The sequence below is a fragment of the Trichomycterus rosablanca genome, chromosome 8, assembly GCF_030014385.1.
Source record: "Trichomycterus rosablanca isolate fTriRos1 chromosome 8, fTriRos1.hap1, whole genome shotgun sequence".
Lineage (NCBI taxonomy): Eukaryota > Metazoa > Chordata > Actinopteri > Siluriformes > Trichomycteridae > Trichomycterus > Trichomycterus rosablanca.
In genome coordinates, this window is record NC_085995.1 from 7565238 (window position 1) to 7585965 (window position 20728).

Below are 20728 nucleotides of genomic sequence, written 5' to 3' on the forward strand. Positions count from 1 at the left end.
TGGGTTCGATCCCCAGACAGGGCGGTCCAGGTCCTTTTTGTGTGGGGTTTGCATGTCCTCCCCGTGTCTGCGTGGGTTTCCTCCGGGAGCTCCGGTTTCCTCCCACAGTCCAAAAACATGCAGTCAGGTTAATTGGAGACTGAATTGCCTTAATCGGAGACACTGAAGTTACTGTGTGCCTTGCGCCCATTGAAAAGCTGCGATAGGCTCCTGCACCGCTCCCCATGTGTTGTACATGTGTGGTTATTGTGTTGTAGTTAGTCTGTCAGCTGAATGCTCAGAGGGGGTGTTCCACAGTGGGAATAATATGACATTTACATTTACTCACTAAAATATCCAGGATCTGGGTTTTGCCTTTATGTTGACATTTCATTTCTACAGTCACTATACATTGTGAATGCATTTTTTATTGCTTCTATAAAATATAATGCAGCAAGAACAAGTGCAAATGTAGGACAATGTTATTCCAAAAAATGAAATGAATCACTTGCCTGTTTAGTTACACTTCTGTGTGTAGAATATATTTATGACATTTAGCATCAGCATTTATTCTTTTATATTAATAGAACTACAGTTGTGACCAAATACAATGCAAGCAACTGAGGACAATCTTCTGATTAATGGTTCCGTAATCACTGAGCTACTGCTACCATAGGTAAATACATATTTAAACACAGCTTGCCTTCTTTAGGAAGGTATATCCAGGCACATTAGAAGGACAAAAAATTATGTGTTGTAATAGTGAATTTTTATGGCAACTGATTTATGTAGTCATGAAAAGAAATACAGTTGTGTAAAATGTGCTAAATATTAAACTATTGTTATTATTAATATAGTATTTTAAGATGCATTTTAAAAGATGTAAAAGAAAATGAATATGATTATCTAGCCAGATAAATATATGAAGGCATTTTTAGTGGATTGTTAATAGAACCCCTTCAGAGCTTTTTCCCAACTGCCCCCTGCAGGCCTCCTTACTTCAGTGACTTAAAAGTAAGTGTAAGGGTTGCGTTAATGATGTTAACTGTAAAAGCCGTAAAGGCTTTTTTTCTTAGCTTGACTGAGAAATGATACAAATAGTCCTGTGCACCAGTCTACATAATCAAAAATAAGGTTCTCCAACAGAAGAGCAAAAAATATGCACAACAGATGGTCAAAGTTATTATTTAATGTTGCACAGCATCATTATAACCCATATAATCTTCAGAATGTTATTGTATTGAACTGGGACCAGAAATGAAGAGTAACTGTGTTTAAGAGACAAAACAAACTACAGTGACTTTCTCTGTGTAAAACACTCAAAGCTAAAGTAGTTCACAGATTTTCATTTGGCTCCGTGTTGTTGAGTAAGCTGAGCTGAGCTGAGCAGAGAAAGTATGTTAGCAATGTAGTGAGGATCTGTAGAGGATTATGAGGCTTAGAACTTGTAGGAAGGTGTATAGTGCTACTGGACCCTAAACACACTGCTTTTTAAAAGATAATAATAATGATTAAATAATGTTATAAGTTTCTTGCTGATTTGTAGGTTTGGTAACTAAGGCCTTGCAATGCCTTGGTATTTTGTCTAGGGTATAAGCACCCAGTGTTTCCTGGTGAAATCGGACCTGCCGTTACCCTGACTAGAATAAAATGACTGATTAAAATTAAAAGAAATGAAAGTGTTAATATTTCAGTGTAATGTAAAAGGATGAAGAATAAGCTTGCCAAGAAGAATAATCATTTGTAGTTTTACATTTTTATTTAGAATTTTAAATTGCCATCTAATACAGTTATAAAGTAAAACTAATATGTATCAAATACCTTACAACAATTTGGCTTTAATAGTCAAAAGTTTGAAATGGATATACTGTGCTTAGAAATGAAACATACATGAAACATAAAAAAATTTTTATCATAAATGTAAACTTTATAATCTAGTTTGGGTGAGTTTAATATAAGCCACTCTAATACGCCCTGAAAATTGAATAACGAGGTGAAATAAATTGTATACTTAGCAAAAATACTACGTAGAATTTAGGTTTATTTTACCAGATATCTAAACATTTTAAAACACATAAAAGATTTACCATATGTGTTTATAAAACTGAAAAAGTACTGTTAAATATGTAAACTACCATCAAGTTTGATGGATATATTAACGCTACAAAGAAGGATATAAAGTAGCAACACCTATTTAAATATGAATACAGAGTAAAACAACAACATAAAAGAATATAGATCTGGGAAATATGATATAGCCACAACAGTACATAAAAGAAACATGTATGGAATACAGTCAGTAAATATATTAAAAGAAGAATACATAATAATGTCATAAAATACTTAGTAATTAGTAAGTAAAGCCATTTCACAAAAAAATCTGTATTATGTACGCAGCAGTTTCTTTATAATAAAATACAATACTTTCTAGTAACAGAACTTAATTTTTTGTCCATAGAAGGTTTTAAAGGGCCCTGCACATGTAGCAGTTAAAGGGTTTTAGGCTTAATTCCTGAATGTATTAAGGTTATCTGGTTCGATGGCTTAAAGATTTTGACATACATCTGAAACATCATCGCATGCGGACACTCAGACAGAAAACTCCCTGCTATGTATTTAGTCTTATGGCTCATCGTCAATAACAAAGGCAATCACGACTTACGAATGTGACATTCTGGCAGCTAATACTAGTACATAAAGATAGTACATCAATGTAACTCAGTTTGTTTCTGTAGCTGAATGTTATGTGCTGTGTACGTTCTCAGTACAGGTGACTGGATGTTGATACCTAGCATCTGTTTATCGGCTAGTGCATTAATATTACAGAGTAACATAATGCTCAGGCAGAACCTTAGACGCGCTGTGTCTGTTGTTGTTCCATTGTGCTAAAGTTCCCAGTCATTTGTTTTAGCATTTCCAAAGCAAAGTCACACTAACAATTCTAATGATTTTCTTAGTAACAAACCTAAAACAGCTACAATGCATGATGCTAAATAATAATATAATTTCACTAACACTTAAGATCGTACAATCTGTCTTTCTCTTTCTATTTTCCAGTCAGCTCCTTTTTCATACAGGCCTTAAAAGAAATAAACCGTTCCTCACCAGGATATCCCTGCAAGCAAAAACAGAAAAATCATTTTATAATTAATAGTCATTTTGTAATTAATGTAATGTGTAATATTTAAATAATAAAAAGTATGTACAGAAGAGGGTAGTCAAATGTTAATACAACCAGAGAACTAAAATTTGACAGCACTGAAACTACATATTTGGGTGATTAATTGTTAGATTGATTATATAGTCCCTACAGAAGAAAACAAATAATTTTGATTTTATGTTTCTTTAAAAAGTTACAGTACATAAATTTGATCTTCATACCTTTTTATTTATCTAACTTATGTTTGTTCTAAAATCTAATCTGTAGTTTTATTTAACTGGACACGCTTTCTAACGATCCTTATTTGGATGATTGATTTTTAGGCAGTATGGTGGTACTGCACAGCACCAGAATTTAGGAAAAACTGGGTTTAGACTTTGCCTTTAATCACTGTCTGTGAGTCTGGCATTTTCTCTCTATGGGTTCTTTCCCTATCTCAAAAACTTGAGTTAACAGCTTTAAATTGTCTTTAGGTGTGAATGAGGTGTAGTATCTGACTTCCCTTAATCCTGGTTGGGTTAAATCAATTATCGAGGATGAATAAATGAATAAATAAATTATGCTTTTACTGGCTTTTACTGAGATCAGTAATTTGGCTACAATGTAAGCAACAGTTCTGCTGCCAATTAATTGTTTATAGCATAATAATAGGCTTTCTATCCTGCTTGGTTCAAATAAAAGCCTTCAGCCACACTGGCCTTTTTTACACGAGGTCCACACATCCCAAAGCCAAAATATTTTAGCCAGGACCACTAGATGGCAGAAATTCTTTAAGCATTGTATTCAAGTACTGAATTACTGCAACGAGAAAACCTGAATCTACACAAAAGCACACAATACAAAATAAGCTAATAACATCTCAATTAAACGTGGATTAAATCAAAGACTGCAGTAGCATAACTTGTTCCCATATATACAGCTAAATGTAAAAGACAGGGCAAACAAATTCTATGTTTTGTTCATTTTTGTAGTTAAAATAAGTTAGCATCAACAGAGAAGAATCCATTGCATAATTGTAATGTATTGTAACAAATCAGTGAAAAAATAAATGTGCATTTGCAAAAATAACGTTTGTTTTTTTAGTATGTTGTGTCCTAAACTTGACAGTAAAATAACTCTTCCTTAACACTGTAGAAAACGGAGTAACTCCTTTATTGACTGGCATTTGGTACCTAGGGAAAACTCTACCCTCCCAGTCTGTATCACATCAGGCTGCTGTTCTGGAATATTTTTCAACTTGACATTTTTCCCAAATTGATTGGGAGTTTATAACCCTGCTGTCACCTGCGCTGCTGTAAAAGAAAGATAAACTATGTTTAGTCAACCCCAGCCACCCTCCTGTCTCACTTACCCAGGAGCCACGATGCAGTCTGCCTTTCATGATACCGACAAACTCCTTGTAGCTCAGTTGGTCATCATGATCCACATCAAAAATTTTGAAGACAATGTTTACAAGGTGGCGAGAGAGTTTTAAGCCAGTAGCGACGTAGACGGCCCGTGTAAACTCATCTGTTTATAAATAAAAACACAATATATTCTTCCATCAAATATATTTTTTTAGCGAAGTGTAAAGAGAATGAAAGAATGTTGATGTGCTGAATCTTTTACCTTGTCCAATTGGCCTACTTGCAAAGTTGTACATCTGCATGGCAATGGTGAAGTCCTCTAAGTTATTAAGAAACTGAAAGAAGGACCTAAATTCCTCAAATGTGATTCCCTGTAGAAAAAAATAACAAATAGCAGCATATGTTTGGTATCATGTAATGGTATCATGATATGGATATAAAAGAAGAATCCACCAAATGCTCAGTCTTTGTAAGCAAAGATAGGTTGTGTCTCATCACTTTGTGCCAAACTTCATAAAAACATTTTCAATGAGTTAAAAAAGAAAGTTTCTTAACACAACGTTGCAAATATGATACTGTGATAAATATTGGCTTATGGATTCGAGGGTATTTTTGGAAAACCATCGTCACTTAACACAGTCCGCCGCTGCAACAAGAATCACACACTGATATTCTGTTTGGGATTTTGGAATAGATGATTTGGGTTTCAGACCTCGACCCAGTTAAAATGGCATAGTATATGAGGTTTTACAGCTTTTTCAGCTATGAGCATTTAATCTGTGTGTTAAATAGAAAATAAAACATTTAACAGGCAGAATGTCTCACCACCAGAGATTAAAGTAACCTTAATGATGAAGTTCATTCAGCTGACTTCTTGTCACACAAAAGTGTCACAAAGTGTCTAAATATACTGTAATAATCTAGATTTTATTTAGGCAATATTTGATTTGTTACTTAACTAAATCACATTGTTTAGAGGTATTTGTTATCACTGGGTCCCATTTTATATAGTTAAAATACATTATATTATAAAATATCTGATTTTATGTTAAAAACATGACAGGCCCACAAACTATAAGTCTATAAACAAAACTTTTGAAGTCACCAGATCCCCCAAATAGCTTTTTTAGTTTTTAGTTAAGTCTCTGTTGTAATGATTAATATGACTCAACATTATTATCAGAATCAGCAACCCAAGAGAAGTTAACCATTAAAAATCATGGCTTTGATGGGGATTTTAAAAACAAGCACTTTTAGGAATACGCTAATCTGAGCCATTTTTGAAAAGACATAAAACATCGCATGCAAACCAGACACTATGTAAAATCAAAGCTGCCATCTATGGGAGAATAGTCATAAAAATAATGGCTCTTCAAAAGATGTCCCAATCCTGTGAATAATGTTTCTGATAACAAATGCAGAGCTGTGAGCAGCACATTATCTGAGCAGACTTAATTCTCTCACTTAGCGGGAAACCTTAAGTGTCTAAGGGACCTTGAAGCTGTCAGAAAGATAACAGATCCAAAGGCAGGAAATAACTTAGTCAAACAGTCAAAGTATACCTGCCCGAGTCCCGTTCCATACCTACGACATCAACTGTCAACACCACGAAATTGGAAATTTAAAGAGGGGTTCAAGCTGTTTTGATTTTTTTAAGGAAGATTAACCTGATTCTCACATAAACAAAAACAAAGAGAACCTATCCAAAACATCTTAAGACAAGCAGATTAGAATTCCAAAAGTCTATTGAATTCCAGTCATCCATTTCTCAGGCACTAGACCTCTTTTCTTTCTGCAACACCCTTCTTAGGTCCGTTTTACAAATGAACTAATGAGTAACATGTGACGCTTTGCTGTTGTTACAAGATGAACCGCATAAATGATCTCTTAAAGTGTTGATAAGTTGCACTTAATCCTCAATGGACATCTAGCAACAGCCACCTTAGAAGGTGGAGGCACACAAAACCTCTTCATGCACAGGTGGGTTTGCATAGATCTAAAACCTTAACAGGATTCTGCTTTGTAATGGACTCTCCACCGCATGATCAGGTCTCAGCTGAATATCTGCATTGATTTGTGCTGTGCAGTTTAAGCTCACTTGTACAAAGCAACAGAGCAAATTAAAAAGATGTCAGAGTAAGAGCTCTAAAGGGAAAACCACTAACCAAATTAAACTGGGCTAAATAATGCCCAGGTTGCTAAAACAAAATAGAGTAGTGGGTATAAGTAAGTAAATCAATTAAAATAAAGAAGGTAGGTCTGCAATGTATTCACCTGTGTTAAAAATGGACCAGAACTGCACAATAACAACTTTAAAATAATGTTAGATTAGGTTGATATGGTGGCCTACAGCATCAAGCTTCTGGAGGCCTCAGTTTAAATCTCACATTTGGCGAGGCACCTTGTAAGGAGGTTCTCATGGGTGAACTGTATGCTCTAAATGTATGCTCTGGCACCCTGTTCAGGGTATTCCTACTTTTGTTTCCCTGTGGAACATGAGCTGCTGCTGCTTTCACCAGATAAAGCAGTTAATTCAAATTAAATAAAATTCATTAACTAAAAATACTACTAAATATCAAACATCAGTCTGTGTTTTAGTAGTGGAACATATTTAAATTGTGTCTGACTAAAGGTCAGTGAACTTTGGTGAGCTTTGTTATGTCGGTAAATGGGGGGAGAAGACCAGTAACCTTTACCTTTTCATCTGGTATGCTCTGACGCACGTTTTCCAGGTAACTGCTGATATTGTCCACAGTGGTGTAGCGTAGCAGAATGCGTGCAAAGTCCTCCTCACTGATGGTGGTCATGCCTTTAGAATAGGAAAGGAACTCAATCTCAAGCACTTCTGTCTGCAGGTTGTCCATGAATCTGCACACAGAATAAGACGCACACACAGACACAATGCTGAGTGGACATGCCACAACCAAGTGGGGCCCTTAAAGCAACATCCAACAAGATACTCTATATGTACATCCAATTTAATAACCATAGGCACTGTTATGGAATCATCCAGCAACAATATCACCTTTGTTACTATGATGACCTTCACCTTTCTGGGAAGGCTTTCCACACCAGTTTAAAGAGTGTCTGTGGAACAACACCTTCTAAAAAAATGGTTGATACCAAAATTGAAACATCTAGGACTGATTTGTTGCATCATATAATCTGGGTGAGGTCAAGAAAAAGGATGAGATTCAAGAGAAAGCTAAGTCCTACTCTAGCAGAACATTTCTGGGATGAATGTACGATCATCTGTCTGTGAGCTGGAATACAGAAGTGCTTTGATCCAAAATGTAACTAAAAAACCGACTTAAACCCTGACTTAAACCCAAATGCTGTGGCCTGAAAAGCGGGTTTATGCCTAAAAGCCTAGGATATATATTTATATATATGTGTACAGCACAGTGATTTTAATAAATAAATATCCTGGCTTGTTTGGAAGCAGACAGGGTTTAGGGCCTTGCTTAAAGGCCCAACAGCGTGTGCATGGTCGGAGCCAGAGCTAGAACCCACAACCTTCTGATTAATAGCCCAAAGCTCTACACATTAGGCTACCACTGTTCATAACCTCATTGCTGTATTGTTTACGTTCCTCATGACATATAGACCCCCCTAGTCATTTTTACTTCAGCAATATCTATTCTCATACTATTATAGAGGCAGGAAAAACATCATCTGGTGTAACTGACCCTCTTCACACTAAAGCTAAATCTTCACTTAATATTTACCTGTAAAAGTCTTCAAAGTTCAGTTCAGTTTTTCCTTTCTTTCCAAAAAAGTTAACCAGTAAGGTTGTGTCAGTAACGTTTTCTTCTTCATTCTGCAAATAAGAAGTAAAATAAAGCTAAAATGAATCTTTAAGAGCATTAAAAACCAACTGCAACGTCAAAAGGTGTCATGCAATGATGCCATTTCATTTGGCAAACTTATTTGTATTCTTATATAAGTACAATCTCAGTGCTTCACATCTTCGCTTTTGCCTTGCCTTTCAGAGTTATCTGAATTACTTCTCGCATTTCATGACTTAAGCATTTGATTGGTTAAAAGCATATGACTTAAAGTTCATTAGTTTGTTAAGCAAGGACAGAAAGATGAGTTAACTCATGCAAGACAGCAATCCATTCACTCATGCAGTTAAAAATAAATAAAACTGTATATTTGTTATATTCGTGTCCTTTCCTTTCAGGCTGGACTTGTTGGTCATCATGACAAGGCTTTTCCTTTGGGAACATGCGCTCACTGTACCTTATCCTAAGTCTCATCACTGCAAAATATTCTAAAAACAAAAACAAATACACAGTGGCAGGCATGTCTATCATCTAGACTACAAGCCATGGATCTCAACACAAAGTACCTCAAAAGATTGGATTTATACACTGAAACTATGTTATAATTCTGTTCTATTCTGAAACAGGTATTGGGTGGTAACTGTACTGGGGTTTTTTTAATGACAAACGAAAAGGACAAATGTTCATTTCACAGGACACAAAACATGTACACTATTTACACTAAGTGATGAGACAGAGGATGTTTGTACCTCAGTCAGATCTGAAAAGAGAATAAATCTTGCACCCTGCTTCAGTACATCCCAGAGGCTTCTGGATTCAAACTGTGGCTGGTCTTTTTTAAGCACCTGTTCATCAGACGTACAGTGGTTAGTGGTTTGAAAAATAGTCATTTATACATAAAACATATATGACAGTACAGCAATATTACAGATGAGATAGTTATGGAAACAGTAGACATAGTATAAGGTCAAAAAAGTGTGGACACCTGACCGTCCTATTTCAATAACATGAATAATACTACCACACCCCCATTGCAGCTGTAATAGTTTGTTAGTGGAAGGCTTGGTACAACATTCTGGAGTGTCTCTGTAGGAATTTGTGCCCATTTGTGAGGTCAGGCACTAATATTAGACAAGAAAACCTGGCTCACGATTGATTTTTCAATTCATTCATAAGTAAAGTTTTTAAATGGGCAACTTGAGTTTCCTCACACCAACCTCATCAAAACATGACGAGATTTATAGATTTGCTTTGTGCAAGTTGGTATGTGATCTTTTGCTATTCTAGGGCCGCCCAGGTGCAACAGAACTGGTCTCCACAGCCCCATTCAATACTTTCGAGATAAATCAGAACCCCAACTGTGAGCCAGGCATTATTGTCTAACATCAGTGGCTGAGCTTAGTGATGTCTTTGTGGCTAAATGCATTCAAACAAGTAGGTTGTTTTTGTGCTAATTGGCTTAAGATTACCTGCTTTCCCAGTTTGTTTTTTGTATCCATGTTTACCGAGCCTGGGGCAGCCACAGAGATTTTTTCCTGAATATACACGTCTTATAACCCTCAAAGGCTTGAATGTATTAGACTTTAATTAGATCAATTTTTCCTGAATTAATTAGATTAATTTTTTGTGTGTTTGGTGCATGTGATTTTATAACCTTAAGTCATATTCATTTAATAGCTCAAGTGCAGAAGTGTGTCTAGTATTCTTAAAAGAATAGCAAATATTATATATCATAGTTTTGCTGACTTTGCTGATTTATTGTCTCTAGCTTTGGATTTATGATTTATACAATTTCTGACTCAATAATAAAAACTCTAAATTGCAATAATCCATTTCACAATAGCCATACCGTGCAAATACAATCTGCTTTGCTTTGATTTGTAATTAAGTGCAGGATTGATGGATTGCAATTAAGGCCAATTCATGATATGAATTGAAGGAGACACAAATAAAGCACATGTGAACAAAAATCTTCAAGCACTACTTGGAAAATCCCCCAGCTTTTGGATTTTTCACTGGGACAGGCTCATACTTCAGCCATGACTGGCACACGGCTCTTCACAGTCAGGCCGTTACAGAATAGGTAATCTGAGCTCGAATACCACTTTTCAAGTAACTGTAAAAATAAAACATGGGGGTCCTGGTGGGATTGTGTGTCTTTGGATGAGAGCCTTTTAAGTGAGATCTGGGCGACCATGCCTCAGCGAACGCCACCTGACAGTAGACAAGTAACATAAATCATCTGATCTCTTCTCTGCACAATCACAGACAATGGAGACATGTTTCACTTTGCATTCGAGCAAGATCCATTAGGGCTACATTGTCCTGCCTTTCTGGGGCTGAGCAGCTATGAGGGTCACTTCATTTGACTTTATCTACACATTACAAACTGCATGGTAAAAGGCTATTCTTCTGAGCCTGACAGAGAAGCAGAGGCTGGTCCAGATAGAAAAGTTTGATTTACAAACCCAGTTTCCAAAAAAGTTGGGACAAAACACAATAAAAAGAATCTGTAATTCACTGATTCTCTTGAATCTTTACTTAACTGAGAAACGTAGAAAGAAAAAAATCTCAATGTTTTGACTGACCAGCTAAATTATAATTTGTTAACCTTATGAACTTATGTTTGTTACCAATTTACCTGATTATTAATGAATGTTTTAAATGATGTAACTTAAACATTCTGTTAACCTTTGACTCATATTTTGCCATGTGTTGCAGGCATGAAATTCTAAATGTGTTTATATTTGCAAAATACAATAAAGCTCATCTCTCAGTTAAATACATTCAAGAGAATTAATAAATCACAAATTTTTTATGCATTTGACAAAATGTCCCAACTGGGGTTTTTACCTGTCTGTCACAACCATTGTTCACTGTACAAACATCACTTTAAAGTATTATCACATTTAACATTTAATAATGGACCACATCAAAACCATGCATGCTTTTAATAATCAAAAAGTACATTCAGATACATACAGGGTGGCTGGCAGAACCTTGAAATCCATACAGTTCCACATTCTGGATAGTGATGCATGAAGAATACAAGCAAAATACTGAAAAACAAAAACTAATTTCCAGTTTTAAGGCCATCCAAACAAACAAAAAAGGCTTGTTATAGTAGCTTGTTGAGTCATATTTGCTCATCACAGTGCAAATGTTTTGGAGGAGCATGCTGAATCACATCAGATATTTAAACTGTTAGATAATGACAAACCGTTCAGTAACAGTAACAGCTGTGGGTTTTCATGCTTTTTATTGGCATGATGTGGCTATCAGAGGTTATAAACATGGAATGCTTGCAAGAGATACATTCAGTTCAGTCCATACATTCATGTAGAGATGGTTGTTACATTTATACTGGTAATGGATCTTTCACTGAGGATAAGCTGGTTGTTGCACTCATGATGGAGATAAATGTTACACTTATAATGTAGATGGTTGTTACACTCTTGATTGGAATGGTTGTTACTCTTACAGTAAGAATTTTATTCTAATAATATAGATATTTAACTCAAGATAAAGATAGTCGTTACAGTTATAATGGAGCTGGTTGTTATAGTCATAATGTGGATGGTTGTTACAAATGAGACAGAAGGTTATTACACTAATGGTGATGTTACAGCCATAATAGAGATTTTTCTTGCTCTATAATTACATCATGTTTCAGTTTCTGTTAAAACAGTATCATTTTAACAAAATGCTTTTTTGCTTTGAGTTTGATGAGTAATAAACTTGATTTTTGTTCATATAATTATCAAATTATACTAATAAATAAAGATATTAAAAATCCACTTAGTGCAGATAAACATGGGGTATCACTATAAATTATTTCATTATATAAAATGAGACAACCGACAACGTTTCCCTACATGAATAAGATAATTACATGAATAAAGATGAAATTGTGAAGACCTGAACAGTAATGAATTATATGACTGAAGGCATAAACTTCTCTTACCAGTTGAGACGAGCTGTCAGACTCTCCACCTCTTTCCTTTTTGTCGTTCTTCTTACGAAATATTTCCTCCAGCTAAATAAGAAAAGCAATTACTTTGACATCTGCTTACAGACACGTTCGTGATGTAAGTAAACCAAAGGGAACACATACCACCATAAACTCTCTTTTGTCTACCATTGCATTGCCGTCTGCGTCAAACATGTTGAAAGCTATTCTAAATCCCGCATGAGGCTCTAAAAAGTGATGGAAAACAAATAAGGCTGGATGGACTTGTTTGAACATTAAACACGCTTAAAAATCAATGCTGTTAATATTATAAAGGCCCAAAATATAATGCAGCTAAAGTATTTACTTACTCGTCAAAATGCAAAGAAGAAACAGATACTCTGTATATGAGATGATGCCTGAAAGACACACATAGGAGAAGCATGAGTTTATAGTGTGAACAGTGTAGTGCTGTGATTTTGTTCCTTTTATGACTGTATGTGTATTTGTCACACTGAATGATTGCAGATTATTAAATATAACATAATGTGACTTGAATGAACACATTTAAAGAACAACGTATGCATTTTTTCACCTGCACTAGGTGAGTGCTAATGCGGATCAGCCCTGTGTACCCTGATCAACGCACTCCTTCCTCGACCCAGTGCAGGTGCCATCAATCAGCCAGCAGAGGTTGTAGTTGCATCAGTTACGAGGAGACCCTATCTGGCTTACTACCACCCCACCCCTATATGAACAACAGGCCAATCGTTGTTCATGTGGCCACTTAGCCCAGCCAGATGGCAGAGCTGAGATTCCGATGTGCTAGCGCGTGTTTTACTGCTGCGCCACCTAAACAGCCTTACACAAAATGATTTAATGTGACAACTAGGCAATATCGGAGGCAATTAGAAAGAGGGAAGTTACTTTACTGCACCAGCATTGACTCTGTATGCTATGCATATTCAACACTCATTTTTAGGGAAACATTATAAATGATTTTGTTTTAAAAGATTAAAAAACTTCTTTTTCTTTTTTATCTGCTACATTGTTAAAATAGTTGCTACAAAATAGTAAAAAAAGAAAAGTTAAAAATCACAAGAGTTTTTTTATGAACTATTTTACTTTATTTTGTATTGTTTGTTTGTTATGTTCTTTTTTAAATGATCTAAATATGAGAAAGGAAACTTCTTTTGCCTACAACTGTAGCTTGTAGAATAAAAAAACATTTTATTATTATTATAACTATAGCATTTCTAATAATGTATCATTAATTAAACTGTATTTATTTATATACCACTATTTTAAGCAGGGATTTATTATTTCAAAAAGAGAATAAATAATGTGCCTGGATAGGTTTTTTATTCCTTTTTAAAGATTGTAATATTTATCACAAAAAAAGAAAGAAATACCTATGTGATTTCCCTCTCTGTATTAGTCAGCCCTTCTCAGGCTCATTGATCCTAAAACAATCCCTTAAAAGCAAACTATCATATGTCATTTAAAACGGCTTTGCTGATGATAGCATCTAAAGGGATTCACTTCTTTACTCTTATTTGTGTTCTTTCCATACAAATAGAGACACAAAAACTCAAGTAATCAGGCTGAACACAAACCCAAACAAAAGCAGCCCTAGCTCCTGAGCCAACCTCTGTTTGTTTTCCTAGGTGTAAAACATTCTTGAGTGATCTGTCGCTGATTGTGGATGCTTGATGTGGGGTGTGTTCTTCTTTCAGGCTTGTTAGTCCTTTTATTGTGCAGAAAGCGAAAAAAAGGAAGAGCAACTGTCAGGATCCAGTCAGGGAGAGACTTAAGGAAAATTGTTGCAGGCGCTGAAAGCATTCCCCGGCTTTTGTTTGCAGGCAGAGATAGTGACACAGGCACAGATAGTTCAGGGTGACTGCTTTGAGTGTTGTGGGAAAAGGATATTGGTACGCTCAGCACAAAGGTTAAAAAAGTGGATTTGTACACGTTTAAGGGTCAGGTCTTTTAGAAGGCATACGTCCAGCCATGTCTCCCTAACCTCACCGTATTTTTAAAACTGTTCAAGCCAGCCATAATAAGACAGATGAAGATTCATAGTAGGAATAAACAACATAGGTTTGGGCCTGTTCAGTCTGAGAAGTCAAATGGTTTTGAGACCTTCAGACAAGAGTCAGCTTCAGTCTTGCAGAACGAAACCGAGCCCATATGCTGGAGCAGATGCTGTCAGCAATACAAACATTCACAGAACTGATTCACACAGGGTGTCAATGTGTGCGGTGTAATCCAATGCCATTCTTAGAATTCATACTGTCCTTCAGTGATGGGGGGCTGTCACACAGACAAGTCTCGACATCGTCTTCTTGTTTTCTGACGCAAGGCTTTGTTCATACATCAATCCTGTCTCCTTTTTTAAACTTAAGTGCACCTTCAACATTTGAAGGGTAAATTAAAAACCAAGCTTCTGGTATAAAAAGACATGGTACCAATTTGCCAGTTTATCTGCTGCAGCCACTGCTAGTTTGTATAATGTAAATTCTTAGTGTTATTAGCAGAGTTTATAATAAGACATGTAGAACACTAAAACTGCAAATATATTTTTCATTTTGAAAGAAATTATGATAGTTTTTTCAATTATGTGGTGTTTACATTATGCAAACACAGCCAGAGAACATGTCCAGTAGATGCTGATGATTGTTTTTATTTCTGACCCACCCAGATGTTATGTCTGCCTATACAGATAAATACAACTTTATTTCTAAACTGTGATATGCCATCTTGTATTTTGGTACAAAAAAATGTACAGGGCTGGGTTTGCAGGCCAAGAAAATAATTATAATACATTAAAAGGACTCTCAATGAATCATCACTGATATTTAATTTAGTCCAAAATAAGGCTTAATCCATGTCTGGGAAAGCAGCCCACAGAATGTTTAAACACCAACCTATCTGTTCACTCAGGTATAAACGCCGTCAGATCCTCTGTGTACTTTTATTCATTCTGATTGCATATTTATATAAGTCACTGTGAATTAGAACATCTTCCAAACGACTAACTGTGAACGTAAATATCCCGAGGGCTAGAAATACAAGCAACGGCAAAAACCTTTTATGCAGTCTCACCTCTGTCATTCAAGTTTCTGAAAAGCCGAGATGATCCTTTCCAAACAGGAGGAGTGTCTGCCAGGATCTTATCTAAATCCTTTGAAAAGAAGTGAACGTTCTTTAAATCACCCAGATTGGCTGTTAAAATGGACACACTCATTCACGCAAAATTGGAGAATTAACACCATCAGTAACAACACTGTATCATACCTGTTTCTTCAGAGCTCTCCAAAACTTCTTCTCTATTTAAAAAGAAACAACACAGTTTTAGACTACTGTGACATGTAGAGTACCTCAATACAAACATGACATCAGAGTTTTATACACCCAGTGTAAACGATAACTGATTTAATACACTAGGATTACATGAAGACTGTACTGTAATTTGTGTTTTCTTTTTATTCCTGGAAGTAAGTTTTGGTTGCACCATTATTTTCCTCCCAAATTGACACTGAGGTGTTTAAAATCCCAACAACACTGCTGTATCTGCTACACTGCTATCTGCTATACAAGTAAAACACAGTGTCAATGTAGTGCCGCTATCTAGTCAATATATGGTTTTATGGGAATCTAACTTTATTAATAATAAAGATTGGGGTAAGGGTGGTACATAGAGCAACATGGGCTGAGGTCAGAAATAGCATCTTTGTGGCAAGTGTTCCTCATTAAAAAGTTAAATGTTCATACAAGATACATGAGCCTAATAAAGTATATAAAGTATTATACTGGGTCTTGTCAGCAAAATTAAGAAAGCCTCTTAAAACATAATTCAGAAATCTAGTTACTGAGGTCAGCAGCATGTTGATCTTATGGTACAAGTTCTAAAGAAGGTACTAGACCCTGCAACTGTGATAAGGCAGAGGGGTCATAAAACACATGGCTGAGCAAATGCTTTTCTCCTCTCTCAGCACTGCAGCTAGAATCTTAAAGCTTTTCATCATGCAGTTGCAAAATCCCAACTCTGCACCAAAATACAGGTGCACACAGAAACGCTTACTGACTTTCACAGCAATCTGGCCTTGAATGTGGCCACTTTGCTATTTTAAATGTAATTAAAAACCTGTAAACACAAATAAATAGGCACACAAATCAAACATTTATTGGGAACAGTTTTGCCTTTAAATCGCTCTTGAAATACTATGCAAGTGCAATTACACAAGCAAACAAGCAATCCTAAGTTACTATATGACCCATATACTGTGTTTACATAATTTAGTTCCTTTATTTGTTATGAACCTCTGGTCAGTCACAAACCAGCACAGTTATAGCACACATAAAACAGCCTTTATAGCCATGGCATAAAACCATAAACACCAATACTGCTTTTTGCTAAGCAAGAACCATTTAAAATAAGTGGCTAAAGTAGTGATGCAATACATGCCCATCATAGTCGAGGTTTTATATATATAGTTCAGGTTTTATTTCTGTCTTGACATTCCAGGAACTGACTGCCAGCGCATAACAGAAATATGCACAAGTGCATACCCAGTTTACTTCTAACATATCAGTAACTTTCCCCACATGGGCCTTATATGAGAACTCCTCACTAGAATAAACACTTAACTAAAAATTAATGAAATAATTTTCACAATAAAAAGTCCAGTGCCACTCAGAAACACTGACCTAAGGCAGAAATACAAGGGTGTGGGACAGCGCTGAAAGGTGACATTCCATTTAACAGCACAACACACCCAACAACAATTGGTAGTTTTGTATTTAATGTTCTTGAATATAAAAAAAATAATTAAACAAACCTCTTATTGAAATAAAGTGTATAGACTTGCAACATTTATGTTTAAGGTAGCATATTAGAAATTGTATAAAATGTTTCTTTTCTTTGGCACAGATTACACAATTTAACCATATTTTAAGGTTGGGAAATCATGTAACAGTTATATTGGAATCCTGTACACCAGAAAGATGCCTTATAAGTTAAAACTGTGTAAGATTGTTTTGATTTTACACCAGTAATGGCCTATAGGTGATAAGTTAAATTTAAAAAAGAATAGTTTAGTTTAGTATACATTTGAATTAGTTTGAAGCTTCAGTGCTGTACTGCAGTTGCTTCTCAGACTGTTTTTTAAAGTAAGACTTACTTTTTGGCTCACTCATGGTGACTGATTCGATAAAGTCCAATGGTGTCATATAAAGCTGGCCTTCATACTCCAGTGAACTGAATAATCGGAATCTGTGCTCATGTGCTGACATAGCCATATCCTCATCTTCAGCAGGCATGTAGCTCTACAATTAAATACACATAGATACATTAAAAATAATGATATTGAAGAAAGAAAGCATTAAACCACATGCAAAATCACAGTTATGTACAAAAGGTTATGAATTATTTTGATTCATTTTGTAAATATATCCGTTCAACCTAACAAATTCATTTTATGTTCTACAAATTTTGTGTGAATCTTATGTAACATCTGGTTAATTTACCAGAAAATAACTACAGCTGCAAGAAAACATTTGTGGACCAAGTAATAACGCCAATTTCTAAATTAATAACAAGTTGTTGTATTTAGTCCCTTAAAGAACCTCCTTTACAAAAAATTTAAAAGTGTTTGTGTAATAAACAGAATATTATGCCTGAATCTGTTCACTGTGAACTCAGATTATTACATTTATTTTTCAGTCCTAAATGTGAATTCATAATTATTAATGTTAGTTATGAAGAATGTGTGTGTATGTTGTTATAACTTAGCTAAAGATCAGATCAATTTTTGATCAGATACATTTTTAAGCATTTACAAGCATACATTTTCCACTCACTAATACCCGTAGTTTCTCATCACTAAGTACCTGAATGTCCAGAAGCATCAGCAGCCCACAAGCACAAGGCTGATGTCTTTCCCAGGTGGCAGGCAGCCAGGCCTACTGGGCACTAGGCAAACACCCTGGGAATGTGTGTCCCTGCTACTTATTACCCACATCAAATGTCAGCCTTACTGCCAACACACTGTGTCCTGTTACCTTAGTCCTAGATTCCTGCGGCTCAATCCACAAGTTTAGGTTACGTCCAGTGCCCTCTCCCTTCCCATTCTGTGATAAGAAAGCAAAGACAGAAAGGAACACAGTGTGAGGCAAACTGAATCAATCCCAGAAGGTTTAATGATCCAACAAACTGATTAAGTTTTTTTTTACAACAGTCCCCACTAGATCACTGCAGGACAAACTTGCCAGAATGATTTGTAGTAAGAAAACTGAAATAAATAATAAATAAACAGTGTTATGTATATCAAATCAATATAAACAGCTATTAACCTGAGAAACTGGATTTGAACACTGCCTTAAGTTACTGTCTGACTGAACAGTCACTGTCCAAGCATTGTGTGGCACCCAAAATGCTGTACTTGCTGTGCCACCTTTTTGTTTTTATATTGAATTGTTTAGTTTAGCAAAAACTTTTCTTTTCTCTTTCTTATTTTTTATAACTGATCTTTCTTGTTATTCTATATATATAAATAAAAAACATTGTTTATTAAAGAAATAGTTTCTTAATGGATTCGTTATTTGAACATGGTCGCTTGTCACTTGTTCAATTTCATTTCCTCAGACTCACTTGTTAATTGGTAAACACTGGAAAACACCTGATTCGATGCTTCGAATACATTTTAAGGATTATCCAGGGATTGGTTACTTATGTCAAACAACTTAGAAGAAGAAGAAGATATACTTTATTTGTCATACATACATATACAGGTGTACAGTACAATTAAATTATTTCTTCGCATATCCCAGCTTGTTTGGAAACTGGGGTCAGAGCGCAGGGTCAGCCATCTTACGGCGCCCCTGGAGCAGCCAGGGTTAAGGGTCTTGCTCAAGGACCCAACAGTGGCTGCATAGCAGAGCCTGGATTTGAACCACCAATCTTCCGGTTGATAGCCCAAAACTCTACCCACTAGGCTACCACTGTCCTTTAAAGTTTTTTTAATGTGCTTTTTAAATGCTGGCTGAAACTGTAAATCATCATAAGTCAAACAGACAAATTATTATGAGTCAAACTGACATAAAGACAAATTATCATAAGACACATGACACACAAAACCTATATACAAAATGGTATACTAGAGAAAAGTCAACATGAAACCAAGATGTATTTTTTTTTGCAATGTGATCCATGTCTAAGTAAAAATGTAACATTTGGGCTGGAGTAATGGAAGGCAGGACTGTGATTGCTTTGTGAAAATTAGAAGAAGAATAGAAAGAGAAGAATGCTTTTATTAGTCATATATGCATATACTTGTACAGTACAAATTCTTTTTTCCGCATATCACAGCTGGTTTGAAAGCTGGGGTCAAAGTGCAGAGGCAGCCATAGTATGGCGTCCCTGGAGCAGGGTTAAGGGCCTTGCTCAAGGGCCCAAATCGGTTCACATCCCAGAGCCTGGATTTGAACCGACAATCGCCCAAAGCTCTACCCATTAGGCTACCACTGTCCCAATTACACTAGTATAATATTTTTGCAAATACTTTCTCAAGATGTTATTTAATTGGAAATCATGTCTGTCCACAGGAAATAACGTCACCACTTTAAAGTGACCTAAACTGATTTATTTTTTGACCCAGCTAAGCTATTCTTAGATCATATGAATCCTAGTTTGGTAACTTGGCCATTCTTTTGCAATATATCGTGCAAGAAACTGAAATGTTATGATTAAATGTTCTTCTCTGTGTGTATAATAACCAGCTGTACCTTTGGGCGTGGAGACATGTTCATTTATTTAGTGTTTTTCAGCACCTCCGCCTAGTGGAAAGCGCCTCAGCCAGAAGGAGTGATTTTTTTTTCCTGAGATAATTGCTTGTTTATGTAATCTTGCTATAAGAGTTTTAAAAACAGTGTGGAATTCGCGAATTCGATCATTAAATCCACATTTGCTGACCCATACCTGCTCTTTAGCTAACAGGACCGGGAACGCGGGGACTCTCCTCGCCATGTCGCTCCGGTTCTGACGACAGTGTTGATACACCGCTATTCCTCCCACCGCGACACAAACCGCAGCCACAGTCCGTCTCATGCCCACTTTCCTTTTGTACCACTGCGTGTGGTTTAAATAAACACCAGCAGTGTGGGTGTAAGCGCTGAATTTGTTTACTATTGTGGTAAACCGGCGTGCTGCCTCCGCCATCATGGCAGTGGCGGGTGGTCGATGAAGCGACGCCTCGCGAGATGTTTCAGTCAGAGGAGAGCGTGTTAACATGTCAACTACTGCAGCGCGTGCACAGTTCACACTCAGCTCGAGACATTATTATTATTATTATTATTATTATTATTATTATTATGATTATTATGATTCTTATTATTATGATTATTATTATTATTATTATTATTATAGGACTTTAACATTTTAAATGCTTTACACACTTTGGGGGCGGCACGGTGGCTTAGTGGGTAGCGCTATCGCCTCACAGCAAGA

The 20728-nt window shown here is 36.0% G+C and overlaps 1 protein-coding gene across 1 annotated transcript; it reads right to left on the reverse strand.

Moving 5' to 3' along the window:
- Nucleotides 1–2962: 2962 nt before the first annotated feature.
- On the reverse strand, nt 2963–20443 carry micu3b (mitochondrial calcium uptake family, member 3b). Its single transcript, XM_062999786.1, has 14 exons — nt 20201–20443; nt 17406–17550; nt 15520–15551; nt 15328–15406; nt 12594–12641; nt 12388–12470; nt 12238–12309; nt 11256–11297; nt 9023–9118; nt 8214–8305; nt 7182–7353; nt 4748–4856; nt 4491–4648; nt 2963–3094 (listed from the first exon to the last, which is right to left on the reverse strand). The coding sequence occupies exons 1-14, from the start codon at nt 20441–20443 to the stop codon at nt 3026–3028; spliced, it is 1440 nt and encodes a 479-aa protein (XP_062855856.1). The 3' UTR covers nt 2963–3025.
- Nucleotides 20444–20728: the final 285 nt, after the last annotated feature.